The sequence below is a fragment of the Hypanus sabinus genome, chromosome 22 (assembly GCF_030144855.1).
Source record: "Hypanus sabinus isolate sHypSab1 chromosome 22, sHypSab1.hap1, whole genome shotgun sequence".
In the NCBI taxonomy this organism is placed as follows: domain Eukaryota; kingdom Metazoa; phylum Chordata; class Chondrichthyes; order Myliobatiformes; family Dasyatidae; genus Hypanus; species Hypanus sabinus.
The window spans coordinates 24,118,725-24,136,970 of record NC_082727.1 but is presented as its reverse complement, the minus strand read 5'-3'; the positions used below and the strand labels follow the sequence as shown (position 1 = coordinate 24,136,970).

General features: G+C 47.0%; 1 protein-coding gene across 1 annotated transcript in view; it reads left to right on the top strand.

Moving 5' to 3' along the window:
• pkd2l1 (polycystic kidney disease 2-like 1) overlaps positions 1-18,246 on the top strand; it is a 199,393-nt gene that overhangs the window by 104,669 nt on the left and 76,478 nt on the right. Inside the window, exon 2 of the mRNA XM_059947324.1 lies at positions 16,462-16,575. Within this exon, the coding sequence (XP_059803307.1) occupies positions 16,462-16,575 (114 nt within the window). The remainder of the gene's footprint in view (positions 1-16,461; positions 16,576-18,246) is intronic.

Genomic DNA, 18,246 nt, shown 5'->3' with positions numbered 1-18,246 from the left:
AGGGGGTACTGTACCATTCAGACTGAGCCCCAGGGGAATGTTGAAGGGGTACTGTACCATCTAGACTGAGCCCCAGTGGAATGTTGAAGGGGTACTGTACCATTCAGACTGAGCCCCAGTGGAATGTTGAAGGGTTTCTGTACCATCTAGACTGAGCACCAGTGGAATGTTTAAAGGGTACTGTACAATTTAGACTGAGCCCCAGTGGAATGTTGAAGAGGTACTGTACCATCTAGACTGAGCCCCAGTGGAATGTTCAAGGGGTACTGTACCATGTAGACTGAGCCCCGGTGGAATGTTGAATGGGTACTGTACCATCTAGACTGAGCCCCGGTGGAATGTTGAAGGGGTACTGTACCATCTAGACTGAGCAGCAGTGGAATGTTGAATGGGTACTGTACCATCTAGACTGAGCACTAGTGGAATACTGAAGGGGTACTGTACCATCTAGGCTGAGCAGCAGTGGAATGTTGAAGGGGTACTGTACGATCTAGACTGAGCCCCAGTGGAATGTTCAACGGGTACTGTACCATGTAGACTGAGCCCTGGTGGAATGTTGAATGGGTACTGTACCATCTAGACTGAGCACCAGTGGAATGTTGAATGGGTACTGTACCATCTAGACTGAGCACCAGTGGAATGTTGAAGGGGTACTGTACCATCTAGACTGAGTCCCAGTGGAATGTTGAAGGGGGACTGTACCATCTAGACTGAGCACTAGTGGAATACTGAAGGGGTACTGTACCATCTAGGCTGAGCAGCAGTGGAATGTTGAAGGGGTACTGTACCATCTAGACTGAGCACTAGTGGAAGACTGAAGGGGTACTGTACCATCTAGACTGAGCAGCAGTGGAATATTGAATGGGTACTGTACCATCTAGACTGAGCACCAGTGGAATACTGAAGGGGTACTGTACCATCTAGACTGAGCCCCAGTGGAATGTTGAATGGGTGCTGTACCATCTAGACTGAGCACTAGTGGAATACTGCAGGGGTACTGTACCATTCAGACCGAGCACCAGTGGAAGGTTCTAGGGGTACTGTACCATCTAGACTGAGCACCAGTGGAATGTTGAAAGGGTACTGTACCATCTAGACAGAGCACCAGAGGAATGTTGAAGGGGTACTGTACCATCTAGACTGAGCAGCAGTGGAATGTTGAAGGGGTACTGTACCATCTAGACTGAGCCCCAGTGGAATGTTGAATAGGTACTGTACCATCTAGACTGAGCACCAGTGGAATACTGAAGGGGTACTATACCATCCAGACTGAGCAGCAGTGGAATGTTGAAGGGGTACTGTACCATCTAGACTGAGCACCAGTGGAATGTTGAAGGGGTACTGTAGCATCCAGACTGAGCCCCAGTGGAATGTTGAATGGGTACTGTACCATCTAGACTGAGCACCAGTGGAATACTGAAGGGGTACTGTACCATCTAGATTGAGCACCAGTGGAATGTTGAAGGGGTTCTGTAGCATCTAGACTGAGCCCCAGTGGTATGTTGAAGGGGTACTGTACCATCTAGACTGAGCAGCAGTGGAATGTTGAAGGGGTACTGTACCATCTAGACTGAGCACCAGTGGAATGTTGAAGGGGTACTGTATCATGTAGACTGAGCACCAGTGGAATGTTGAAGTGGTACTGTAGCATCTAGACTGAGCACCAGTAGAATACTGAAGGGCCTCTGTACCATTCAGACTGAGCACCAGTGGAAGGTTCTAGGGGTACTGTACCATCTAGACTGAGCCCCAGTGGAATGTTGAAGGGTTACTGTACCATCTAGACTGAGCCCCAGTGGAATGTAGAAGGGGTACTGTAGCATCTAGACTGAGCCCCAGTGGAATGTTCAAGGGGTACTGTACCATCTAGACTGAGTCCCAGTGGAATGTTGAAGGGGGACTGTACCATCTAGACTGAGCACTAGTGGAATACTGAAGGGGTACTGTACCATCTAGGCTGAGCAGCAGTGGAATGTTGAAGGGGTACTGTACCATCTAGACTGAGCACTAGTGGAAGACTGAAGGGGTACTGTACCATCTAGACTGAGCAGCAGTGGAATATTGAATGGGTACTGTACCATCTAGACTGAGCACCAGTGGAATACTGAAGGGGTACTGTACCATCTAGACTGAGCCCCAGTGGAATGTTGAATGGGTGCTGTACCATCTAGACTGAGCACTAGTGGAATACTGCAGGGGTACTGTACCATTCAGACCGAGCACCAGTGGAAGGTTCTAGGGGTACTGTACCATCTAGACTGAGCACCAGTGGAATGTTGAAAGGGTACTGTACCATCTAGACAGAGCACCAGAGGAATGTTGAAGGGGTACTGTACCATCTAGACTGAGCAGCAGTGGAATGTTGAAGGGGTACTGTACCATCTAGACTGAGCCCCAGTGGAATGTTGAATAGGTACTGTACCATCTAGACTGAGCACCAGTGGAATACTGAAGGGGTACTATACCATCTAGACTGAGCAGCAGTGGAATGTTGAAGGGGTACTGTACCATCTAGACTGAGCACCAGTGGAATGTTGAAGGGGTACTGTAGCATCCAGACTGAGCCCCAGTGGAATGTTGAATGGGTACTGTACCATCTAGACTGAGCACCAGTGGAATACTGAAGGGGTACTGTACCATCTAGATTGAGCACCAGTGGAATGTTGAAGGGGTTCTGTAGCATCTAGACTGAGCCCCAGTGGTATGTTGAAGGGGTACTGTACCATCTAGACTGAGCAGCAGTGGAATGTTGAAGGGGTACTGTACCATCTAGACTGAGCACCAGTGGAATGTTGAAGGGGTACTGTATCATGTAGACTGAGCACCAGTGGAATGTTGAAGTGGTACTGTAGCATCTAGACTGAGCACCAGTAGAATACTGAAGGGCCTCTGTACCATTCAGACTGAGCACCAGTGGAAGGTTCTAGGGGTACTGTACCATCTAGACTGAGCCCCAGTGGAATGTTGAAGGGTTACTGTACCATCTAGACTGAGCCCCAGTGGAATGTAGAAGGGGTACTGTAGCATCTAGACTGAGCCCCAGTGGAATGTTCAAGGGGTACTGTACCATTCAGACTGAGCCCCAGTGGAATGTTGAAGGGGTACAGTACCATCTAGACTGAGCCCCAGTGGAATGTTGAATGGGTACTGTACCATCTAGACTGAGCACCAGTGGAATACTGAAGGGGTACTGTACCATCTAGACTGAGCAGCAGTGGAATGTTGAAGGGGTACTGTACCTTCTAGACTGAGCCCCAGTGGAATGTTGAATGGGTACTGTACCATCTAGACTGAGCACCAATGGAATACTGAAGGGGTACTGTACCATCTAGACTGAGCAGCAGTGGAATGTTGAAGGGGTACTGTAGCATCCAGACTGAGCCCCAGTGGAATGTTGAATGGGTACTGAACCATCTAGAGTGAGCACCAGTGGAATACTGAAGGGGTACTGTACCATCTAGACTGAGCACCAGTGGAATGTTGAAGGGGCTCTGTACCATCTAGACTGAGCCCCAGTGGAATGTTGAAGGGGTACTGTACCATCTAGACTGAGCCCCAGTGGTATATTGAAGGGGTTCTGTAGCATCTAGACTGAGCCCCAGTGGAACGTTGAAGGGGTACTGTAGCATCTAGACTGAGCACCAGTGCAATGTTGAAGGGGTTCTGTAGCATCCAACCTGAGCCCCAGTGGTATGCTGAAGGGGTACTGTACCATCTAGACTGAGCACAAGTGGAATGTTGAAGGGGTACTGTACTATCTAGACTGAGCACCAGTGGAATGTTGAAGGGGTACTGTATCATCTAGACTGAGCACCACTGGAATGTTGAAGGGGTACTGTATCATCTAGACTGAGCACCAGTAGAATACTGAAGGGGCACTGTACCATTCAGACCGAGCACCAGTGGAAGGTTCTAGGGGTACTGTACCATCTAGACTGAGCACCAGTGGAATGTTGAAAGGGTACTGTACCATCTAGACAGAGCACCAGAGGAATGTTGAAGGGGTACTGTACCATCCAGACTGAGCACCAGTGGAAGGTTCTAGGGGTACTGTACCATCTAGACTGAGCCCCAGTGGAATGTTGAATGGGTACTGTACCATCTAGACTGAGCACCAGTGGAATACTGAAGGGGTACTGTACCATCTAGACTGAGCAGCAGTGGAATGTTGAAGGGGTACTGTACCATCTAGACTGAGCCCCAGTGGAATGTTGAATAGGTACTGTACCATCTAGTCTGAGCACCAGTGGAATACTGAAGGGGTACTGTACCATCTAGACTGAGCAGCAGTGGAATGTTGAAGGGGTACTGTACCATCTAGACTGAGCACCAGTGGAATGTTGAAGGGGTACTGTAGCATCCAGACTGAGCCCCAGTGGAATGTTGAATGGGTACTGTACCATCTAGACTGAGCACCAGTGGAATACTGAAGGGGTACTGTACCATCTAGACTGAGCACCAGTGGAATGTTGAAGGGGTTCTGTAGCATCTAGACTGGGCCCCAGTCGAATGTTGAAAGGGTACTGTACCATCTAGACTGAGCACCAGTGGAATGTTGAAGGGGTTCTGTACCGTCTAGACAGAGCACCAGTGGAATTTTGAAGGGGTACTGTACCATCTAGACTCAGCACCAGTGGAATGTTGAAGGAATACTGTACCATTCAGACTGAGCACTAGTGGAAGGTTCTAGGGGTACTGTAACATCTAGACTGAGCACCAGTGGAATGTTGAAGGGGTACTGTACCATCTAGACTGAGCACCAGTGGAACGTGAAGGGGTACTGTAGCATTCGGACTGAGCACCAGTGGAATGTTGAAGGGGTACTGTACCATTCAGACTGAGCCCCAGTGGAATGTTGAAGGATTTCTGTACCATCTAGACTGAGCACCGGTGGAATGTTGATGGGGTACGGTACCATCTAGACTGAGCACCAGTGGAATGTTGAAGGGGTACTATACCATCTAGACTGAACACCAGTGGAATGTTGAAGGGGTACTGTACCATCTAGACTGAGCCCCTGTGGAATGTTGAAGGTGTACTGTACCATCTAGACTGAGCCCCCGTGGAATGTTGAAGGGGTACTGTACCATCTAGACTGAGCACCAGTGGAATGTTGAAGGGGTTCTGTACCGTCTAGACAGAGCACCAGTGGAATGTTGAAGGGGTACTGTACCATTCAGACTGAGCACCAGTGGAATGTTGTAGGGTTCTGTTCCATCTAGACGGAGCCCCAGTGGAATGTTGAAGGGGTTCTGTACCATCTAGACTGAGCACCAGTGGAATGTTGTAGGGGTACTGTAGCATCTAGACTGAGCACCAGTGGAATGTTGAAGGGGTACTGTACCATCTAGACTGAGCCCCAGTGGAATGTTGAAGGGTACTGTGCCATCTAGACTGAGCCCCAGTGGAATGTTGAAGGGTTCTGTTCCATCTAGTCTGAGCCCCAGTGGAATGTTGTAGGGGTTCTGTACCATTCAGACTGAGCACCAGTGGAATGTTGAAGGTGTACTGTACCATCTAGACTGACAGCCAGTAGAATGTTGTAGGGGTACTGTAGCATCTAGACTGAGCACCAGTGGAATGTTAAAGGGGTACTGTAGCATCTAGACTGAGCACCAGTGGAATGTTGAAGGGGTTCTGTACCATCTATACTGAGCACCAGTGGAATGTTGTAGGGGTACAGCACCATCTAGACTGAGCACCAGTGGAATGTTGAAGGGGTACTGTACCATCTAGACTGAGCCCCAGTGGAATGTTGAAGGGGTACTGTACCATCTAGACTGAGCCCCAGTGGAATGTTGAAAGGGTACTGTACCATCTAGACTGAGCCCCAGTGGAATGTTGAAGGGTACTGTGCCATCTAGACTGAGCCCCAGTGGAATGTTGAAGGGTTCTGTTCCATCTAGACTGAGCCCCAGTGGAATGTTGTAGGGATTCTGTACCATTCAGACTGAGCACCAGTGGAATGTTGAAGGTGTACTGTACCATCTAGACTGACAGCCAGTAGAATGTTGTAGGGGTACTGTAGCATCTAGACTGAGCACCAGTGGAATGTTGAAGGGGTACTGTACCATCTAGACTGAGCACCAGTGGAATGTTGAAGGGGTACTGTACCATCTAGACTGAGCACCAGTGGAATGTTGAAGGGGTACTGTACCATCTAGACTGAGCCCCAGTGGAATGTTGAAGGGGTACTGTGCCATCTAGCCTGAGCCCCAGTGGAATGTTGAAGGGGTACTGTTCACATCTAGACAGAGCCCCAGTGGAATGTTGTAGGGGTTCTGTACCATTCAGACTGAGCACCAGTGGAATGTTGAAGGTGTACTGTACCGTCTAGACTGACACCCAGTAGAATGTTGTAGGGGTACTGTAGCATCTAGACTGAGCACCAGTGTTATGTTGAAGGGGTACTGTAGCATCTAGACTGAGCACCAGTGGAAAGTTGAAGGGGTACTGTACCATCTAGACTGAGCCCCAGTGGAATGTTGAAAGGGTACTGTACCATCTAGACTGAGCCCCAGTGGAATGTTGAAGGGTACTGTGCCATCTAGACTGAGCCCCAGTGGAATGCTGAAGGGTTCTGTTCCATCTAGACTGAGCCCCAGTGGAATGTTGTAGGGATTCTGTACCATTCAGACTGAGCACCAGTGGAATGTTGAAGGTGTACTGTACCATCTAGACTGACAGCCAGTAGAATGTTGTAGGGGTACTGTAGCCTCTAGACTGAGCACCAGTGGAATGTTGAAGGGGTACTGTACCATCTAGACTGAGCACCAGTGGAATGTTGAAGGGGTACTGTACCATCTAGACTGAGCACCAGTGGAATGTTGAAGGAGTACTGTATCATCTAGACTGAGCACCAGTGGAATGTTGAAGGGGTTCTGTACCATCTAGACTGAGACCCAGTGGAATGTTGAAGGGGTACTGTACCATCTAGACTGAGCACCACTGGAATATTGAAGGGGTACTATACCATCTAGACTGAGCACCAGTGGAATGTTGAAGGGGTACTGTACCATCTAGACTGAGCCCCAGTGGAATGTTGAAGGGGTACTGTACCATCTAGACTGAGCACCAGTGGAATGTTGAAGGGGTACTGTACCATCTAGACTGAGCACCAGTGGAATGTTAAAGGGGTACTGTAGCATCTAAACTGAACACCAGTGGAATGTTGAAGGGGTACTGTACCATTCAGACTGAGCACCAGTGGAATGTTGTAGGGTTCTGTTCCATCTAGACTGAGCCCCAGTGGAATGTTGAAGGGGTTCTGTACCATCTAGACTGAGCACCAGTGGAATGTTGTAGGGGTACTGTAGCATCTAGACTGAACACCAGTGGAATGTTGAAGGGGTACTGTACCATCTAGACTGAGCACCAGTGGAATGTTGAAGGGGTACTGTACCATCTAGACTGAGCACCAGTGGAATGTTAAAGGGGTACTGTAGCATCTAGACTGAACACCAGTGGAATGTTGAAGGGGTACTGTACCATTCAGACTGAGCACCAGTGGAATGTTGTAGGGTTCTGTTCCATCTAGACTGAGCCCCAGTGGAATGTTGAAGGGGTTCTGTACCATCTAGACTGAGCACCAGTGGAATGTTGTAGGGGTACTGTAGCATCTAGACTGAACACCAGTGGAATGTTGAAGGGGTACTGTACCATCTAGACTGAGCACCAGTGGAATGTTGAAGGGGTACTGTACCATCTAGACTGAGCCCCAGTGGAATGTTGAAGGGTACTGTGCCATCTAGACTGAGCCCCAGTGGAATGTTGAAGGGTTCTGTTCCATCTAGACTGAGCCCCAGTGGAATGTTGTAGGGGTTCTGTACCATTCAGACTGAGCACCAGTGGAATGTTGAAGGTGTACTGTACCATCTAGACTGACAGCCCGTAGAATGTTGTAGGGGTACTGTAGCATCTAGACTGAGCACCAGTGGAATGTTGAAGGGGTACTGTAGCATCTAGACTGAGCACCAGTGGAATGTTGAAGGGGTTCTGTACCATCTATACTGAGCACCAGTGGAATGTTGTAGGGGTATAGCACCATCTAGACTGAGCACCAGTGGAATGTTGAAGGGGTACTGTACCATCTACACTGAGCCCCAGTGGAATGTTGAAGGGGTATTGTACCATCTAGACTGAGCCCCAGTGGAATGTTGAAAGGGTACTGTACCATCTAGACTGAGCCCCAGTGGAATGTTGAAGGGTACTGTGCCATCTAGACTGAGCCCCAGTGGAATGTTGAAGGGTTCTGTTCCATCTAGACTGAGCCCCAGTGGAATGTTGTAGGGATTCTGTACCATTCAGACTGAGCACCAGTGGAATGTTGAAGGTGTACTGTACCATCTAGACTGACAGCCAGTAGAATGTTGTAGGGGTACTGTAGCATCTAGACTGAGCACCAGTGGAATGTTGAAGGGGTACTGTACCATCTAGACTGAGCACCAGTGGAATGTTGAAGGGGTACTGTACCATCTGGACTGAGCACCAGTGGAATGTTGAAGGGGTACTGTACCATCTAGACTGAGCACCAGTGGAATGTTGAAGGGGTACTGTACCATCTAGACTGAGCCCCACTGGAATGTTGAAAGGGTACTGTGCCATCTAGCCTGAGCCCCAGTGGAATGTTGAAGGGGTACTGTTCACATCTAGACAGAGCCCCAGTGGAATGTTGTAGGGGTTCTGTACCATTCAGACTGAGCACCAGTGGAATGTTGAAGGTGTACTGTACCGTCTAGACTGACACCCAGTAGAATGTTGTAGGGGTACTGTAGCATCTAGACTGAGCACCAGTGTTATGTTGAAGGGGTACTGTAGCATCTAGACTGAGCACCAGTGGAATGTTGATGGGGTACTGTACCATCTAGACTGAGCACCAGTGGAATGTTGAAGGGGTACTGTACCATTCAGACTGAGCCCCAGTGGAATGTTGAAGGTGTACTGTACCATCTAGACTGAGCCCCAGTGGAACGTTGAAGGGGTACTGTACCATCTAGACTGAGCACCAGTGGAATGTTGAAGGGGTACTGTACCGTCTAGACTGAGCCCCAGTGGAATGTTGAATAGGTACTGTACCATGCAGCCTGAGCCCCAGTGGAATCTTGAAGGGGTACTGTACCATCTGGGCTGAGCCCCAGTGGAATGTTCAAGGGGTACTGTAGCAACTAGACTGAGCCCCAGTGGAATGTTGAAGGGGTACTGTACCATCTAGACTGAGCACCAGTGGAATGTTGAAGGGGTACTGTACCATCTAGACTGAGACCCAGTGGAATGTTGAAGGGGTACTGTACCATCTAGACTGAGCACCAGTGGAATGTTGAAGGGGTTCTGTACCATCTAGTCAGAGCACCAGTGGAATGTTGAAGGGGTTCTGTACCATCTAGACTGAGCACCAGCGGAATGTTGTAGGGGTACTGTAGCATCTAGACTGAACACCAGTGGAATGTTGAAGGGGTACTGTACCATCTAGACTGAGCACCAGTGGAATGTTGAAGGGGTACTGTACCATCTAGACTGAGCCCCAGTGGAATATTGAAGGGTACTGTGCCATCTAGACTGAGCCCCAGTGGAATGTTGAAGGGTTCTGTTCCATCTAGACTGAGCCCCAGTGGAATGTTGTAGGGGTTCTGTACCATTCAGACTGAGCACCAGTGGAATGTTGAAGGTGTACTGTACCATCTAGTCTGACAGCCAGTAGAATGTTGTAGTGGTACTGTAGCATCTAGACTGAGCACCAGTGGAATGTTGAAGGGGTACTGTAGCATCTAGACTGAGCACCAGTGGAATGTTGAAGGGGTTCTGTACCATCTATACTGAGCACCAGTGGAATGTTGTAGGGGTACAGCACCATCTAGACTGAGCACCAGTGGAATGTTGAAGGGGTACTGTACCATCTAGACTGAGCCCCAGTGGAATCTTGAAGGGGTACTGTACCATCTAGACTGAGCCCCAGTGGAATGTTGAAAGGGTACTGTACCATCTAGACTGAGCCCCAGTGGAATGTTGAAGGGTTCTGTTCCATCTAGACTGAGCCCCAGTGGAATGTTGTAGGGATTCTGTACCATTCAGACTGAGCACCAGTGGAATGTTGAAGGTGTACTGTACCATCTAGACTGACAGCCAGTAGAATGTTGTAGGGGTACTGTAGCATCTAGACTGAGCAGCAGTGGAATGTTGAAGGGGTACTCTACCATCTAGACTGAGCACCAGTGGAATGTTGAAGGGGTATTGTACCATCTAGACTGAGCCCCAGTGGAATGTTGAATGGGTACTGTACCATTCAGACTGAGCCCCAGTGGAATGTTGAAGGGGTACTGTACCATCTAGACTGAGCCCCAGTGGAATGTTCAAGGGGTACTGTAGCAACTGGACTGAGCCCCAGTGGAATGTTGAAGGGGTTCTGTATCATCTAGACTGAGCACCAGTGGAATGTTGAAGGGGTACTGTACCATCTAGACTGAGACCCAGTGGAATGTTGAAGGGGTACTGTACCATCTAGACTGAGCACCAGTGGAATGTTGAAGGGGTACTGTACCATCTAGACTGAGCACCAGTGGAATGTTGAAGGGTACTGTGCCATCTAGACTGAGCCCCAGTGGAATGTTGAAGGGTTCTGTTCCATCTAGACTGAGCCCCAGTGGAATGTTGTAGGGATTCTGTACCATTCAGACTGAGCACCAGTGGAATGTTGAAGGTGTACTGTACCATCTAGACTGACAGCCAGTAGAATGTTGTAGGGGTACTGTCGCATCTAGACTGAGCACCAGTGGAATGTTGAAGGGGTACTGTACCATCTAGACTGAGCACCAGTGGAATGTTGAAGGGGTACTGTACCATCTATACTGAGCACCAGTGGAATGTTGAAGGGGTACTGTACCATCTAGACTGAGCCCCAGTGGAACGTTGAAGGGGTACTGTACCATCTAGACTGAGCCCCAGTGGAATGTTGAAAGGGTACTGTGCCATCTAGCCTGAGCCCCAGTGGAATGTTGAAGGGGTACTGTTCACATCTAGACAGAGCCCCAGTGGAATGTTGTAGGGGTTCTGTACCATTCAGACTGAGCACCAGTGGAATGTTGAAGGTGTACTGTACCGTCTAGACTGACACCCAGTAGAATGTTGTAGGAGTACTGTAGCATCTAGACTGAGCACCAGTTTTATGTTGAAGGGGTACTGTAGCATCTAGACTGAGCACCAGTGGAAAGTTGAAGGGGTACTGTACCATCTAGACTGAGCACCAGTGGAATGTTGAAGGGGTACTGTACCATTCAGACTGAGCCCCAGTGGAATGTTGAAGGTGTACTGTACCATCTAGACTGAGCCCCAGTGGAATGTTGAAGGGGTACTGTACCATCTAGACTGAGCACCAGTGGAATGTTGAAGGGGTACTGTACCGTCTAGACTGAGCCCCAGTGGAATGTTGAATGGGTACTGTACCATTCAGCCTGAGCCCCAGTGGAATGTTGAAGGGGTACTGTACCATCTAGGCTGAGCCCCAGTGGAATGTTCAAGGGGTACTGTAGCAACTAGACTGAGCCCCAGTGGAATGTTGAAGGGGTACTGTACCATCTAGACTGAGCACCAGTGGAATGTTGAAGGGGTACTGTACCATCTAGACTGAGCCCCAGTGGAATGTTGAAGGGGTACTGTACCGTCCAGACTGAGCCCCAGTGGAATGTTGAAGGTGTACTGTACCATCTAGACTGACCCCAGTGGAATGTTGAAGGTGTACTGTACCATCTAGTCTGACAGCCAGTAGAATGTTGTAGTGGTACTGTAGCATCTAGACTGAGCACCAGTGGAATGTTGAAGGGGTACTGTAGCATCTAGACTGAGCACCAGTGGAATGTTGAAGGGGTTCTGTACCATCTATACTGAGCACCAGTGGAATGTTGTAGGGGTACAGCACCATCTAGACTGAGCACCAGTGGAATGTTGAAGGGGTACTGTACCATCTAGACTGAGCCCCAGTGGAATCTTGAAGGGGTACTGTACCATCTAGACTGAGCCCCAGTGGAATGTTGAAAGGGTACTGTACCATCTAGACTGATCCCCAGTGGAATGTTGAAGGGTTCTGTTCCATCTAGACTGAGCCCCAGTGGAATGTTGTAGGGATTCTGTACCATTCAGACTGAGCACCAGTGGAATGTTGAAGGTGTACTGTACCATCTAGACTGACAGCCAGTAGAATGTTGTAGGGGTACTGTAGCATCTAGACTGAGCAGCAGTGGAATGTTGAAGGGGTACTCTACCATCTAGCCTGAGCACCAGTGGAATGTTGAAGGGGTATTGTACCATCTAGACTGAGCCCCAGTGGAATGTTGAATGGGTACTGTACCATTCAGACTGAGCCCCAGTGGAATGTTGAAGGGGTACTGTACCATCTAGACTGAGCCCCAGTGGAATGTTCAAGGGGTACTGTAGCAACTGGACTGAGCCCCAGTGGAATGTTGAAGGGGTTCTGTATCATCTAGACTGAGCACCAGTGGAATGTTGAAGGGGTACTGTACCATCTAGACTGAGACCCAGTGGAATGTTGAAGGGGTACTGTACCATCTAGACTGAGCACCAGTGGAATGTTGAAGGGGTACTGTACCATCTAGACTGAGCACCAGTGGAATGTTGAAGGGTACTGTGCCATCTAGACTGAGCCCCAGTGGAATGTTGAAGGGTTCTGTTCCATCTAGACTGAGCCCCAGTGGAATGTTGTAGGGATTCTGTACCATTCAGACTGAGCACCAGTGGAATGTTGAAGGTGTACTGTACCATCTAGACTGACAGCCAGTAGAATGTTGTAGGGGTACTGTCGCATCTAGACTGAGCACCAGTGGAATGTTGAAGGGGTACTGTACCATCTAGACTGAGCACCAGTGGAATGTTGAAGGGGTACTGTACCATCTATACTGAGCACCAGTGGAATGTTGAAGGGGTACTGTACCATCTAGACTGAGCCCCAGTGGAACGTTGAAGGGGTACTGTACCATCTAGACTGAGCCCCAGTGGAATGTTGAAAGGGTACTGTGCCATCTAGCCTGAGCCCCAGTGGAATGTTGAAGGGGTACTGTTCACATCTAGACAGAGCCCCAGTGGAATGTTGTAGGGGTTCTGTACCATTCAGACTGAGCACCAGTGGAATGTTGAAGGTGTACTGTACCGTCTAGACTGACACCCAGTAGAATGTTGTAGGAGTACTGTAGCATCTAGACTGAGCACCAGTTTTATGTTGAAGGGGTACTGTAGCATCTAGACTGAGCACCAGTGGAAAGTTGAAGGGGTACTGTACCATCTAGACTGAGCACCAGTGGAATGTTGAAGGGGTACTGTACCATTCAGACTGAGCCCCAGTGGAATGTTGAAGGTGTACTGTACCATCTAGACTGAGCCCCAGTGGAATGTTGAAGGGGTACTGTACCATCTAGACTGAGCACCAGTGGAATGTTGAAGGGGTACTGTACCGTCTAGACTGAGCCCCAGTGGAATGTTGAATGGGTACTGTACCATTCAGCCTGAGCCCCAGTGGAATGTTGAAGGGGTACTGTACCATCTAGGCTGAGCCCCAGTGGAATGTTCAAGGGGTACTGTAGCAACTAGACTGAGCCCCAGTGGAATGTTGAAGGGGTACTGTACCATCTAGACTGAGCACCAGTGGAATGTTGAAGGGGTACTGTACCATCTAGACTGAGCCCCAGTGGAATGTTGAAGGGGTACTGTACCGTCCAGACTGAGCCCCAGTGGAATGTTGAAGGTGTACTGTACCATCTAGACTGACCCCAGTGGAATGTTGAAGGGGTACTGTACCATCTAGACTGAGCACCAGTGGAATGTTGAAGGGGTACTGTACCGTCCAGACTGAGCCCCCGTGGAATGTTGAATGGGTACTGTACCATTCAGCCTGAGCCCCAGTGTAATGTTGAAGGGGTACTGTACCGTCTAGGCTGAGCCCCAGTGGAATGTTCAAGGGGTACTGTAGCAACTAGACTGAGCCCCAGTGGAATGTTGAAGGGGTACTGTACCATCTAGACTGAGCACCAGTGGAATGTTGAAGGGGTTCTGTACCATCTAGTCAGAGCACCAGTGGAATGTTGAAGGGGTACTGTACCATCTAGACTGAGCACCAGTGGAATGTTGAAGGGGTTCTGTACCATCTAGTCAGAGCACCAGTGGAATGTTGAAGGGGTACTGTACCATCTAGACTGAGCACCAGTGGAATGTTGAAGGGGTACTGTGCCATCTAGACTGAGCACCAGTGGACTGTTGAAGGGGTACTGTACCATCTAGACTGAGCCCCAGTGGAATGTTGAAGGGGTACTGTACCATTCAGACTGAGCACCAGTGGAATGTTGAAGTTGTACTTTACCATCTAATCTGAGCCCCAGTGGAATGTTGAAGGGGTACTGTACCATCTGGACTGAGCACCAGTGGATTGTTGAAGGGGTACTGTACCATCTAGACTGGGCCCCAGTGGAATGTTGAACGGGTACCTATAATTCACCGAATTATAGGAAAGATATCAGTAAATTAGAGAGAGTGCAGAGACGATTTACTAGGATGTTACCTGGGTTTCAGCAATTAAGTTACAGAGAAAGGTTGAACAAGTTATGTCTCTATTCATTGGAGCGTAGATGGTTGAGGGGGGATTTGATCGAGGTATTTAAAATTTTGAGAGGGATAGATAGAGTTGACATGAACAGGCTGTTTCCATTGAAAGTAGGGGTGATTCAAACTAGAGGACATGATTTGAGAGTTGAACTAGAGAGTTGAACATGATTTGAATGTTGAAGGTGTACTGTACCATCAGAGGTGCATGCTAATGCATGAAACTTTAAACAAAGGTCTTAGCTGTTTTCTGTGGTGTAAGCAATGCATGATACTTGGAAGAGGAACAGAAGAATTAAACTTGATTTTTTGGCAAAATTTTATCCCTAATCAGCATTTCATATGTCTGTCCTTCCATAACAAACGAGGAAATTAAATATAGTTTGTCAGGCTTTTTTTAGATGAGGAAATTGTCTTAGGAAGAGAAATTTTATTTCCTCAAGTTTCAATTGATTTTAGTGCAATGATTAAAATAAGCAGGATAGATGTTGAGAGGCCACTTCCCATGGTTAGGGAGATTTGAGCTACTGGGGCCATGGTCTTGATATAATTAACTAGATACTTAAGCAACAAAGAATAGGAGTTTTTTTTTCTTTACATGATGTGGGAATTGTTGCAAAAAATTGAGTGAGAGTTTGATATTTCTGCATATTATTGTGATAGTGGAATGATGATATTGATACTAAATGGAAGGCAATGAATGTTTCATTGTATTCTTTACACTTTCTTGTTGTTCTTCTCTTCTTGTATGTGAGCACTAGGACATGCTGTCAATTTTACACAGAAAGGGCGAATGAGTGCAAAGAGTCTTGCAATGATTACAACTATGAATTCCAGAATAATTACAAGATGCCCAGAAGCCAATGAGACTCAAGGCTTGGACTAGTGTTAGCGTCAAGTTTTTTTGTGCACTTTCAATTTTTAAAGTTTCCTTAATTCTCCACAGCAGTTTCAACACCCTACACATCTTTGGCAGAAGAATAGCGATAACAACATATCATTGTTCTGTCCCTTTGATTCTGGAATGTGGACTGGTGGTATTGTCCTTAAACCTAGCTAGGGAAGAGTCATGAAATGTATACCATTTGATCAATCATAAAGTTAATTGGGAAATGTCAATTTCCTAATGCTTTTGCCTGAAAAACACAATAGGGCTACGAAAACAAATTCTTCACACCATCTTAAATATTTCATCTCCCAGTTAATCTGAGCAACCATTCCAGTTGCCCCCGCCACCCCTAACTATTTGCCCAGTCACTGCACAGCATTGTAGATATTTGAACCAGTGTTAATAATGCTGCTTACATTGTAAATACATAATAGTATTTATGTACTTATGTATATTTTACTCCATATCCATACTTTAATCTCTAACAATTTTTATATTACTATTTACCCCTTATAACTGTTGAATGTTCTTTTTGGTTCTATATTGCACATTGACCAATGCAAATTCCTAAAATGTGTAAATGTATATGGCACATGAAGTTGATCCTTCATCCCTGACCTTTGAAGAATGAATTACTATTTCAAGCCACGCAATCACTTTGAAGCTTAAAGCCACAGGTAAGTATATCTAGAACAGGAGCATATAGCAGAGCACAGGAGCAGGTATTTCTGCCCACTACATCTGTGCTGACAGCAATGCCAGTCTAGCTAATCCCATCTGCCTAACCACGGTCTGTGTCTCTGTATTCTCCGACTGTTCAAGTATCTGTCTAAATTCCATTTAGTGTATACTTTTCTCTGCATACCGGGCAGGGTCCTTAGCTGTCTGGCAATACTGTTTGAGACTGTGGTAGTTGTTGCTGTCAGATCTTTTAAATACTGTACTGAATGTGTCTTTGATCCATTTTATGATTGCAGGTTTGTGGGGCACAAAGCTGACTGAGAACCTAAGCAACAACCCGGAGCTGTACATCAGGAGAACTTTACGTGAATTACTCGTTTATATCGTTTTCCTTGTGGACATTTGTTTGTGTAAGTAAGTTGTGTTTAACCACATGATTTCCACACCCCATTCTAGCTCCTTTGTTGATTTTTGTTTCTAGTGTAGGGTGATTTCTTCTGTAAATAATTTTTTTGTATTAAAGAGGTCATATATAATAGTCCATTTCCTTCTCTCATTTCCCATGCAGTTCAAACAGCCCCATCTGCTTTTTGCAAGCCTGCAAAATCAAATAATGATAAAATATACAAAATCAGTTATAAATTCATTTAAAATAATAAAATAAAGAATCAGCATGCATGCCTCCATTTAACTCATTTTAATTAAAGTTATCTAACCCATTCAAATGAATGAGAACAAGGTCCATAGACCCAGTTGGTGGAACTCAGAGACAAGTCTACCTGTGCAGAAGGTTTCTCTGATCTCTGGTAAGGCCAAATATGTTTTGGGCTGTTGTTGCCAATATTGAGGCTTTGTCGCTCAGCATATATACCTACACAAGTTGTTTGTTTCATTCTTCTTGGTCTTTGGGCCTACTTGACAAGCCCATGGTTAGCTGCCCTGCCCTGAACACTCCTGAGAAGATGAGGCTGGTGTTCATCAGGCCTGAGGTGGCACAGCCTTATGCTGTTAAAGAGGATGCTCTAGGATTTTTCAGCCTAGAACAGAGAACTGTTATTTATAGGATGGTTCAACTGGTATCTGCTACCCAACGTGGTGAAGGGTACTGGTTTGAATGGTGATGGTAAGGTATTCTTAGTGATTGTGTTGATTTGAATTTAATTTGAGGGGTCTGGTGTCTTACTCCTGCTCCTGATTATTTGTGTTCTGGTGTTTCACTATGTCCTGAAATTTCATCACTTTGCACATTGATAACATAGTAGTGTGGATAGTTAATGTGCTGGGTGGATTTAGATCAAGTTGACTGCTAGGTATTGAATCACCTGAGTTCTGCTAAGGCTGCAATTATTTGGGCAAATGCTAAATATTCCGCCCACTGTCTTTGTTTAGAAACATACAGATAGGAAAGTAGGAGCAGGAACAAGCTGTTTACCTGCTTTGTCATTCAGTATGGTCATGGCTGATCCTCTCTCACCATACCCTTTGACCCCTCTTTCCGTCCAGCAGTTTATCTCCCTCATATGTATATTCAAACAATTTGATCCCCAGCTCCCTTGGTGGTAGAGAATTCCCTGAGTTCACCCCACCTCTGTTGCAAATACCTGTATTTGTTACTGTGACCTCTGGTTCTGAATTCAACTAGCCAGAGAAACACAATGTGTCTAGCTTGCTAGGTCCTGTCAGCATCTTGCTCATTTCAATGAGTCTGTGGCTAGTGGTGTTCGACAGAGAGTCTTACTGGGACCTCTATTAAATGACTTGGACATATGTGGGTAGGTGGGTTAATACGTTCGCAAAGGATACAAAGATTGATGATATTGTGGATAGTTTCGATGACTACCAAAGGATACAGCAGCATATAGCTTAGTTGCTGATTTGTGCAGTGAAGTTCCACCCAGTCAAATACATGGTGTTGCCTTTTCGGAGCTAAAATAAAATGTAAAGGGAATATACACAGTTAATGACAGGAACAGTGATGATGTAGAAAGGGATCTTATCATTCAAGTCCATCGATCCCTGGAAGCAGCTACACAGGTTGACTGGGTGGTAAGGAAGGCAAATGTTTTGCTTGGCTTTATTAG